This window comes from Pteropus vampyrus, unplaced genomic scaffold (assembly GCF_000151845.1).
Source record: "Pteropus vampyrus isolate Shadow unplaced genomic scaffold, Pvam_2.0 Scaffold20, whole genome shotgun sequence".
Classification (NCBI taxonomy): Eukaryota; Metazoa; Chordata; class Mammalia; order Chiroptera; family Pteropodidae; genus Pteropus; species Pteropus vampyrus.
Window position 1 is genome coordinate 594,312 of NW_011888801.1, and position 12,031 is coordinate 606,342.

Sequence of the window (12,031 nt, forward strand, 5' to 3'; positions counted from 1 at the left end):
AAAAAAAAACCAGAAACAAACATAATATTAAAACCAACAACACCTGATAATACCAAAGATGTACTGTTGGTGGGATGGCAAGATGGTACACTCCTGGTATTTACTCTAAAAATGAAAAAACATATTCACACAAAAACCTGTATCTGAATGTTTCTAGCAGTTTTATTCATAATCATCAAAACTGGAAATAACTTAAATGACTTTCAACAGTTAAATGTATAAACAAACTCTAGTACATCCATATAATAGAATACTACTCAGCAATCAATGAATTAATCAGGAATGAATTATTGACATGCTCAACAGAAATCTCAAAGGTATTATGCTGATAATGAAAGAAGCCAGTTTCAAAAGGTTACATGTTTTTAAGTGACAATCTGAAAAAGTAAAACTATAGTGATGGAAAACAGATCAGATTGCCAGAGGTTACAAGTAGGTACCTATCCAAGTACTAAAACCAGGCCTGACCCCACTTAGCTTCTGAGATCAGAAGGGATCCTGCTTGTTCAAGGTGGTATGGCCGTAGACAAAATTTAAATAATGTAGTAAAGCAATGATTCTCTTGCTGAGCTCTGGGCAGTTTAAAATGGTATAAAAATAATCTGTTTCTTTAACTAGTGCACCTTTTAAACTGTCTAACGTATCACATTTTTTTCTTTGAGGGGTAGTTCTCTACAAAATGTTTCTCTCGTGGTTTGTTTAAAATCGTCTATTTCATAAGTGATGAAAATGCAGTTAGAAAAGGTTAATTACATCTAAGAACACATAATAAAGGTCCAGGCCAGAATGAAACTCACGGCTAAGTCTAAAGCCCTTAAAAAAATTATAATAAATAAAAAGCAGTTGTCATTTAGAAAACTAATATACAAATTATTTCCAGAGAGTCTTATAAATAGGGCAATTTTTATGTATTTCTTTATCATAAATTTGTTATTCTGACCCTGAATATCAGTTCAACCTTGTGCAAGCCAAAAACTGTAAAGGATATCAATCATTAAAACTAAACATATAGTCTCACCTACTGTGAAGTAAAACTAGCAGTTCACCACTTCAGCCTTTCTCACAGCAGGCCCAATCTGACACAACCTGGGTAAAGCCATATTATACTGTAAGCTCCAGAGGTTTGAAAACCCAGTACATATCCCACTAATAAACATTTCCTCACATACTGCATGTGAAGTTTTTATGACCTTCTTTGTAGCATCTAAACCCTTTCATTAAGAATAAATTCATTACTTTGCATATTATATCTATACATAAATTAAACATTCTATCAAAAAACAATTTTAAAGGTATCTTTTTCAAAAAAGTCATAGTTTTCTAAAAATATGCTAATCCACAAATTTATCTCTATCTCCAATTTCAACAGCCAAGTCCATAGTACTATCTTATCAAGCTTGGATTTCTGCAATAGTCTCCTAAGTGGACTCCTTGCTTTATTCTTTACCTTAGCCAGAATAATCTTTTAAAAATTCAAATCGGAAACTCTAGAACAGGCAGATTTACAGAGACAGAAATTAGACTGGTAGGCAAGAGGGAAGTTAGGAGGAAATGAAGAGTGAGTGCTAAAGGGTAAAGTTCTTTTTGGAACAATGAAAATGTTCTAAAATTGAATCTGGTAATGGTTGCACACCTCTGTGAATATACTAAAAGTCACTGAGTTGCATATTTTAAATAGGTGAATTATATGGTATGTGACATATCTCAATAAAGCTGTTATTAAAAATGTAAAACAGAACATATAATTTTCTTGATAAATTGAGATTTTAAAAAAAGGATATTCTACCTTCCAAGCCTATGCTCTTTGTAGCTTCAAATATTTTCAACTTTAATTACTTTATCAACCAAAAAATACAATGAGGTTTCCTCACTCTCTTCATTTTTTTATAAAACTTCAAATTAAAGGTAGTAGAAATCCCTGATTCTGAATTTAACACCTGACATTTAAGATATAAACAAGACATTTATTTTTGCTTCTACCTTCAATTTGTTTGCCTAGTAATTTCAACAAGTGACCCCTTGCTATCACCTTATAAGACAATGTGAGAAAGCACTTGTCAGATTTCATTATCCTCTCCAAATACTTTAATCTCTTGATTAACTCCTATAGATTCATCTTTCTAGTAATTTGTAATTCCTGTTTTGTTACCTTTTAACAAGAAAGGACAATAAAGGTAAGCAATATAATATCTATTTATACATAACACAATTAAATAGCCTGCATGAATAAAAAAAATTTATGTCAAAACATTAAAATACTGGTGTTAATTGGCAGAAAATGAAAAAAAAATTAAACAGGGACTAAAAGATTTCCTTAATGGAGATAAGAAAAAGAATTAGTAGATGGAAATATATGTGGTTTCTTTTTTAAAAAGCTAAACTTCCAGCATTTAAAAGAACACAAAAACCTATCCTAAAATTCAATGAAATTGACACCTCACCAAAGATAGATACATCGATGGTTCATAAGCCATGAAAAGATGCTCTACATCATATATTATCAGTGAAATGCAAATTAAAACAAGATACCAATACACACTTATTATAATGGCCAAAATCTAAAACACTGACAACACTAAATGCCAAAGAGGATGTGGAGCCAAAGGTACTCTCGTTGTTGAGAGAAATGCATAATAGTACAGCCACTTTGGAAGACAGTTTGGTGGTTTCTTTCAAAACCAAAAGCACTCTTACCATATGATTCAGCAATTGCACTTCTTGGTATTTATCCAAAGGAATTGAAAACTTACGTCCACACAAAAAAAACTTCACACAGATGTTTATAGCAATGACCATATAAAATGAAATGATATCTGGGTTTTGCATTTAAAAGTCAAGCGACAGTGTGAGTGAGGAATTACAGATGAAATAATATTGGCCAAATGTTAATAAATGGTGAAGCTAGGTGATGGGTACGTGAAAGTTTTGTGTATGTTTGCAATTATTCATAATGAAAATATTTAAAACTTGACTACAGAGGTTCTGGTCCCAGTTAAAATGAAGTTAAACATACTCCTTCCTATCTCCACCACTGAATGCATTTAAAAGCCCTGAATGAAGTAGCTATCTGAGGCTTCTGAAAAGTAAATATTAGCAGGCAGAATGGAAAAAAACAGATCTCACTAAAGTGGCAGTGAGTCTTGCAATTTTTTCCCCTGGTCTCTCCTTCCAAAATTCAAAGTTAGCCTGACATCAAAAGTGTATACTGTATACAGACAGAAAGATCTCCCAAAAGAGCTATTTATTTCTGGTCTGATGAGTGGAAAAGGTGTTTCTATGAGTAAGAGTAGAGAACTTCCCTGGATTTGTGTGTGTGTTTCATTTTCTCTCACCCACCCCAGCAACAAAGCACTCTTACAGTAGTGCAGAGGAACCAGCAGCTAGGAAAGCATCTATAATCAGAAAGGAAAATTCTCTGACCAGAGGAACTGTGCTCTGAGACCACTGGAGGGATCACTTTTGCTTATTTTTCCATCCTCTCTGGTCATGAGACCCAGGAGGCTGATGAAGTCAAATTATGTGACAGAGTAGGGAAAGGACTGAGTCAAAAAAAGAGAGGTCCTTTGGAGCAAGGAAGTTGGGGATATCACAGGGAACAGGATCTCAATAAAGTGAAACCACAAGGTGCTAAGTATGATCTCCTGAGCTTATCTCCAAGATGCACACATATGGATCTTACCCTAAACAGCATAACAAAGGGTCTGTGAACTAAAATACCGGGTAGTCAGCACCCATGTCCAAGGCTGGCCACAAGGGACAAATCTATATAGTACTTCAACGGCTATCAACACTAAACTGGCAGTGGAACTACGACCCATAAAAGGTGGGTCAGAATTTGTGGCCTGTACCGTATTAAGTCAAATGCCTACTAAAGCAAATATATCCAGCATCCTTCATAAGATTTAAATAAAATCTGTATTTAAATAAAATCTGTAGCGGCAAAACATGATATTTCTGAATTCTTTGCCCAAAGACCTGCTCTAAAAAAACTACTAAAAGTTCTTTAGATATATATATTTTTTTAAAAAATGAACTATTGTTCTTTTTAAAAGCTCTTCATCTAGGGCTGTTAAATGCATTAAGTGGGAGAGACAAGACTAGAGGGAAAACTGGAAATTCAGGAATTAAGGAAAAGCAACAGAAATTGGCTTTCATCATTTCTGAGAAGTTTGCTGTTATTTTTATCTTTGTTCTTTTGTATGTAATATGTCATTTTTCTTCTGAGTGTTTGTTAGTTGGTGCATGCTAGCCTTATAGTGATGGGTTCTCTACTGTCCTGATATATCCGCAATTTTCAGCAGAAACCTGTGTCACTGGAGCTGTGCATTGGGCTTTCTCAGTGACTCTGTCTGTCCTCAGGTGTCTCTGATGATCTGAGTTTTTGACAGTTTTCTGCCCATCCCCCCAGGGGTTGAGACTTTTCTTTTCCCCTCCTCTCAATTCAATGGATTTTCCTCTGTACTCTAAGGTGACAAGCTTAAAGGTTTTGTTATTTAGGGGAAAAGGTCTGAAATGAGCTTTTTGCTTTTCTTATTGTGGTGGATGCTCCTACTATGGGCTTAATCCTCAAGAGGGGCTTTCTCTGTCTCCTGTCCTTTTCTCAGTCTTGTTGGTGAGCTTCTCATTGATATCCATTGAGAAAAGCCTGTGAGTGGATGTGAACTCTCCTTCTGTCTATGCTTTCTAGAGATTCTATACTACCTCAAGTTGGTCTTTAGCAATTTATGCAAAATTTTATCTGAATTTCAGGTAATTACCCTAGAGAAATGAAAACATGTTCACACAAAAAAACCTATAAATGAATGTTCACAGCAGTTCTATTCATAAACAAATAAGCACATAAAAGGGTGTTCAACATCATTAGCCATCGGCAAAATGCAAATTAAAACCACAATGATACCACTACACATGTAATTGGCTAAAAGAAAAATTACTGACAATACTAAGTGCAGCGAGAATGCAAACAAGTGAAACTTTCAGACATTGCTGGTGGAAATGAAAAATGGTACAGTCACTCTTGAAAACAGTTTGACTTTCTCATAGAGCTTAACATGTATTTACCCTATGACCCAACAATCCATTCTTATTTCCCTTAGAGAAATGAAAACTTATGTTCACATAAAACCTATACATGAATGTTTACAGCAGCTCTATTTCTAATTGCCAAAAACTATGTCTTTCAACAGCTGAATGGATAAACAAACTGTGGCATACCCATAAAATGAAATACAACCACAATAAAAAAAGGAATGAACTCTTGAAACATGCAGTATCTTAGATGAATCTCGAAATATACAGAATGAAAGAAGCCGGTCTCAAAAGTTACATACTGTATGATTCCATTTATACACATTCTCAAAGAGAAAAAATTAGTGATGGAGAACTTATCAGTGGTTGCCAAGGAATAGCAGAGGAGGGTGCATCTATAAAGGGAAAGCAGGAGGGGGCCATTTGGGAACTTCTCTGTATCCAGATCATGGTGGTAGTAAACTAAATCTATATTATCAAAATTCGTGTATTAAATTTCATAGAGCTGTACAACAAAAGAATAAAAAAATTAATTTAACTATATGATAATTTTGAAGCAGTTTTTAAAAGCCAGATTATTTACTGTAGGATTCCACTCATCTGACATTGTAGGAAAGGGAAAAGCACAGCAACAGAAAACGGAATGATGGTTGTCAGGGATTGGGGGTGAAGGGAAGAGGTTTGACTACAAAGGGGCATTAAGGCAATTTCTGGGGGCAAAAGAACTGCTCTATATCTTCATTATTGTGATGAATACATGACTGTGTTTACCAAAACTTAGCGTACACAAAAAAGAGTAAATTTTATTGTAAGTAAACTATACTTCAGTAACTCTCAATATAGTTGCTTTTTAAAAATACTTGTGGGATGTACTATTTAAAATAGTTTTGAATACATTTACTAGAAAAAAATACATTAAGTATCTGTCTCAACAATTAAAATAAAAACAAAATAAAAGTAGAAGGAAAGAAATAAAAAGAAGAAATATAAAAGACCTAGGAATAAGTCTAATAAAAGGTGTGCAAAATTTTATAGAAAAAAATTACAAGACTCCATTAAAAAAGACTTCTTCAAAAAAGACCCAAATAAATGTAGAGATATATCATGTTAATGAACTGAAAAATAAATTTTTTAAAACTGGCAAATCTCCCCAAACTAAACAACAAAATCAATGCAATCCCAATGAAAATCCCAATGGGATTTTAGTGGACCTTGACAAACACCCTAAGATTAATACAAAAGTAGTAAAGGCCAAGAAAAGCCAAGATATACTTGAAAAAAGAGAGGGGGAAAAAAGTAGGAGAACATGCGCTAACACTAAAACGGATTACAAATACAACAATGTGATATTGGCACAGAGATACAAATAGAACAATGAAAAAATTAAAAAGCCCCAAAACAGAACCACATAAATACAGATACCTCATGTTTCACAGAGGTAGGATAGCAAATCAGTAGGAAATGTAAGACTTCTCAGTAAGTGGAGCTGAGACATCAAGTATGCATTAAGAAAAGAATAATCACACAATACACAAATATCAATTGTATGTAGATTAAACACTTCAGTATAAAAGAAAAAATGTAAAGCTTTTAGATGAGATAGAATATCTTTACTACATCAGAGTAGGAAAATGTTTTTTAAAACAACATATAGAAAACATTTAACATAAAACTGATAACTATAAGAAAAGCAACCGTAAAAAAAATACAAGGCATTGTAAAAGACAGACGCTCACTTTAATGAATAGAAAGTGAGTGCCTGTTTATTCATTATCCAGATCAGGGCACTGCTGGTCCCTCAGACCACCAGCACTCCCATGTGTTATGTTCCTATCACAATTCTGTCTCTTTAGAGGTAATCTCTTTATGACTTTTATGATAATCAGTTTCTTGGTTTCCTTTATTTTTACATCCCTAAACAATTGTAAAAGACATCAAAAAACAGTACAAAGAAAGTGAAAAGTTAAATTCAGAGAGGGACAAAACAGTTGCTACTCACATAACCACCAAAGGACTAACAGCCAAACTATACTGAGTTCCTAAAAAAGAAAAAAAATCAAAAGAAAAAATGGGCAAAAGAGAAATCAAGATGGCCATTAAATATATGAAAAGATGCTCAACAGTATTCTCAATATAATACAATTAAAATCTGCACTGAATACCATTTCACACCTTACAGACTGATAAAATTTTAAAGTCCAACAATACTATATTGGAAAAATGTGGAGCAAGGACAACTCTCGTACTTGATATTGGGAATGTAAATTGACTCTGATTGTTTTAGAAAAGTTTGACATTATCTTGATAAAGACATGAATACCTGTAACACTGCAATTTTACTGTAGAAAAATTAAAACATTCTAAAAGATATGTACAGGAGTGTTCATGGCAACATTGTTTGTAATAATCAAAAACTAATAACAACTCAAATGACTATCAATAGTTAAATGGATAAAAATGATAATAGCAATTCTTATAATGTAATACTGTATGGTAACAAAAAAATGAACTACACTATACACAAAGATAAATCTTACAAATAATAATACAATTGAAAAATAATAAAATGAATAAAGACATAAAAGAAAAAATTCATTTGTATTCCAGTTTTATGACATTCAAAAAGACAGTATTAAACCATATTGTTTAGGGATGTAAAAATAAAGGAAATCAAGAAATTGATAAACATAAAAGTCATAAAGGGATTACCTCCGAAGAGACAGAACTGTGATAGGAACATAACAGACAGGAGTACTGGTGGTCTGAGGGGCCAGCAATGCCCTAATCTGGATAATAGTAAACAGGCATTCACTTTATAATTATTCATTAAAGCGAGCTTCTATTTTTTACACATTTTCTACTTCAAAATAAAACGGTTTTTGAAAAAGAAGATAGAGAATTATGAAATTAATTTTAGGAATAGTCACATCTCTAAAAATTGCTTTACAAGTAACATATAAGAAACCTCACAAGAAAAATGTTGTGTGAAGAAGCAACTCATAAAAGAATATACATGGTTAGAGTTCATCTATATAAAGTTCAAAGACAGGCAAGACTAATTTTTTAGTAATACACATAATCATGATTATCATCAAAATTCCAGATAGCAATTTATCTCCTGAGATGAAGAGGTCTGTGATCAGAAAGAGGTACCTGGGAGACATCTGGGGTGATGGAAATGCTTTCTCAGCCTGGGTAATGGTTACCCACACAGTTCACTTTTATAATTATTCTTTAAAGTGTACATATATGTCTCACATAGTCTTGTTTATACATGCTGTATCTATTATGACATATATCGTATACATGTGGATTATACCATGTAAAATTCTTTTTTAATGACACGCAACCATTTAAAAAGCTGTTATTAGGTTGAGTTAATCTAATCGTACAATAGAATGTAAACCTGCAACCATATCCTCATTTGTAATTTGTTAATAAGCTAATTCATTCATTACTAAGCCTATTTGTTTTGTCCATAAAGCTTTAACATGGAAATGTATAGCTAAAGTTCTGGCTGACTTAGCCTAACTCTAAAAAAGGTTCAGAATAACCCTAGAAAGGGTAAATTCTTTTAAAGAACAAGAAAAATAAAAAATACTGATCAACAATGATGCATTATATGCACTGCAGAACACAATTAGAATACTTTATAGCTTTCCTATTAAATTAAAACCTCAAAATTCTACTGTGATATAGAAATGATATGTGAAGACAGAATGAAGAAATCAATATTTAATAAGAATGTCACCTTGCATTTGCAGAGAACTCTGTATTTTATAAGTGCTCCAATGAGTACTCTCTCATTTGCACTATATTCATTTTCTAGACAAGGAAAATGGGGTACCTACCTGTATTAAAACATCATAATTCCATGTCAGAACTCCACTCTGGGTCCATGACATGTTACTCAGAGTTTCCTTCAACAGCAAAGAATTGCTTAGTACTTTGGGCCAACCTATAAGACCAATATATTTCTGCCAAAGGAAGTCTCTTTCTACATAGATAATTTCAGTGGAATTTTTTTTTAGCATTCATAGCAAGACCTCTTTATAGATACTATTTTATAACAATCTATCTATATTTATGTACTCTCCAGACACAAACCTGCTAGGTTGACAGCAATATTATATATTTCACAGGATATTTTCCTGCCTTTTTAATCTGTATTCCAACTATTTACCCAGATACTTTTTATAAAAAGATTTTCCCTTCTTACATGAAGATATTGTTTTAAACTTTAGGATTTAATTAAAGCCAAAATTAAAACATCACAAATTAAAGTTTTCCAGAACATGTAGATGTTTGTATTATTGTTGTATAAAGTGTCTTATTCAAGGTAATCTAGTTAATTCTAAATGTACTAACTTGACCTCTTATCGGCCATTCATTTTGAAGTTAGTCAGACCTGTGATTCCTGTCTTGGCAATTTTGTGCTGCCATAAAATACACTGCAAATTACTATGAAGAGGATTAAATGAGAAAATGGTTGTAAAAACCTGAGCACAGTGCCTAACATCAGTAAGTTACAAATAATTTGGGTTTTTTTGAAGACAATAAAAGTGGATGTTGCTGATAGTGATAATTCAATAAAAACTGTATTATATAATATAAATTTCACTAATATATTACATAAATACATAACACCTAAATATCTTCTTTTTAATGCAAACATTTAATTCAAATGCCAAGTAAGACTCATCATAAACTAATCTATTATCTATCTTTGCTATTCTAGTCAAGAAAATGGACATTTTTGTTCCTTCTAACCTATAGCATTTCAAATCCATGGAATCATTACCTTTATAAGAAACTTTGTGTTTTGATTTAAAAACTAACTAGTACAACAAAATTAAAAAAAAACAAAACAAAACACACAATTCAAAAAATGGGCAAAGGACTTAAATAGACATATCTATCTCCGAGGAAGATAAGCACATGACAAAATGCTCAACATTATGATTAGGGAAATGCAAATCAACACAATGAGATTCTACTTCACACCCATTAGGTTGGCTATTATCAGAAAAAAAAAAAAATCCAGAAAATAACAAGTGTTGGAGAAAATGTGGAGACACTGGATCTTTGGGCATAGCTAGAAATGTAAAATAGTGTAGTTGCTATGGAAAACAGTTAAACACAGAACTACCATACTGTCTAGAAATTCTACTCCTACATACAGATCCAAAAGAACGGAAAGCAGGGAGTCAAGCAAATACTTGTATACCAGTGTTCATAGCAGCATTTACTTACAATAGCCAAAAGGTAGGAACAGCTCAAATGTTCATCAGCAAAAAAATGGATACACAAAATGTGGTGGGTCCATAAAATGGAATATTATTCAGCCTTAAAAAGGAATGAAATTCTGATATATTCTACAACATGGGTGAAGCTTGAAGACATGCTCAGTGAAATAGCGAGACACAAAAGGACAAAATTGTATGATTCCATTTATAGGAGGTATCTAGATTAGGCAAATTCATAAAGATAGAAAATAGAATAGAGGTTAGCAGGGGCTAGATAAAGGAGGGAATAAGAAGTTGTTTAACAGAGAGAGCTTCTCTTTGATGAAAAAGTTTTGGAAATGGATAGTGGCAATGGCTGTACAAAAATGTGGATGTATTTAATGCCATTGAATGGTACACTTAAAAGTGATTAGAATTGCAAATTTTGTTATGCATATTTTACCACAATTAAAAAAAAAACTAATCTAAAAAACTTATTATTAGAAATACAGCAATTCACTCATAATTTATCTGAGATTTAAAAGTTTTAAAGGATAGAAAATGCCAAGGATGGTGTAATCGGGGAGAATTTAATAAAGCGTCTGTTTACAAACATCGTGGACAGTGACAGTGAAGTATCCTGGATAAGAACAGGAGGAAATCACAAGGCCTTAATGGGCCAGGGAAGATATTAGTTACCAGAACTCAAAGTCAGTTGTAGCTACGGCTTTGGGAGAGAGCTGCCTAACAAGGGATGTGTGGCCTTCAGCAGAGGAATGTAACTGTTGCAACTTACAAGGAAAAAGCCAAAAATATATACACACAGAACTCACTCTCCTACCATCTTCTGTCACTGGCTAAACCCTACTCAATAGAGGGAATGGAGCCTATAGTGTGTAGTCCATGGAAGTCAGCTTCCTGGGGCATAAAGCAGGCTGGGAAAGGGTAAAGAGTGACCATAAAGGGACAAATGGAAAATATGTGGCACAACATAACATATTACTTCATATTTGTTTTACTATACAAAAGGAAGAATTATAATAAACATATTTTTCAGTGCAAAAAAAAAAAGTTCCTGGTGCCACAAAAAGTTGGAGGGTCAGTGGTTTAAAAGGCAAAGGTTTTTGTTCTTTAAAAAGAAAACACAAACACATTTTGACAAGAGGATTCAGTACACAGTCTGCCCCAATATCCTCAAAACATTCTGATAAAATACAAAGAAAAAAAAAAAGAAACAATATACCAGAATATTGGGGCTCTAGAAGACCTTAGAAACTTACAAATTTTCAATATGACAAGAAACAGGCCAGAGAATATGATACTTTAAGCAACTTCAGCAAGATCACAAAACTATTTAGCAGCAAGGCTTGAAACAGAAATCAGACCTAGTAACTCCTTGTCTAATTCTCTTCTCATCACACTTATACTAGAGAAATAAGTCTGGGAATGCTTAATAGTGGGAAAACTAACTAGCATACAAGTTTTTAAAAAACACTCATGCTCACGGCAGCATTAATCACAATAGTCAAATGGTGGAAGCAACCCTGTGTCCATCAACAGATGAATAGATAAATAAAATGTGGTTTTATATACACAATGAAATATTATTCAGCCATAAAAAGGAAATTCTGACACATGCTACATACAGCATGGATTAATCTTGAGGACATTATGTGAAGTGAAATAAGTCAGTCACAAAAAGACAAACACTGTATGATTCTTATATGAGCTACCTACAGTAGTGAAATTCATAGAAATAGGAAGTAGAATTGTGGTTA

At 33.0% G+C, this 12,031-nt stretch overlaps 1 protein-coding gene across 7 annotated transcripts in view; it reads right to left on the reverse strand.

The window, feature by feature from the left end:
• MICU1 (mitochondrial calcium uptake 1) overlaps positions 1–12,031 on the reverse strand; it is a 196,073-nt gene that overhangs the window by 172,720 nt on the left and 11,322 nt on the right. For 4 of the 7 annotated variants that reach the window (XM_023527889.1, XM_011355208.2, XM_023527888.1 and 1 more), the window contains one exon: positions 7,028–7,067. The exons of the other annotated variants lie outside the window; for them this stretch is intronic. In XM_023527889.1, the coding sequence (XP_023383657.1) occupies positions 7,028–7,029 (2 nt within the window). In that variant the 5' untranslated portion in view covers positions 7,030–7,067. The remainder of the gene's footprint in view (positions 1–7,027; positions 7,068–12,031) is intronic. 7 annotated transcript variants of the gene reach the window in all.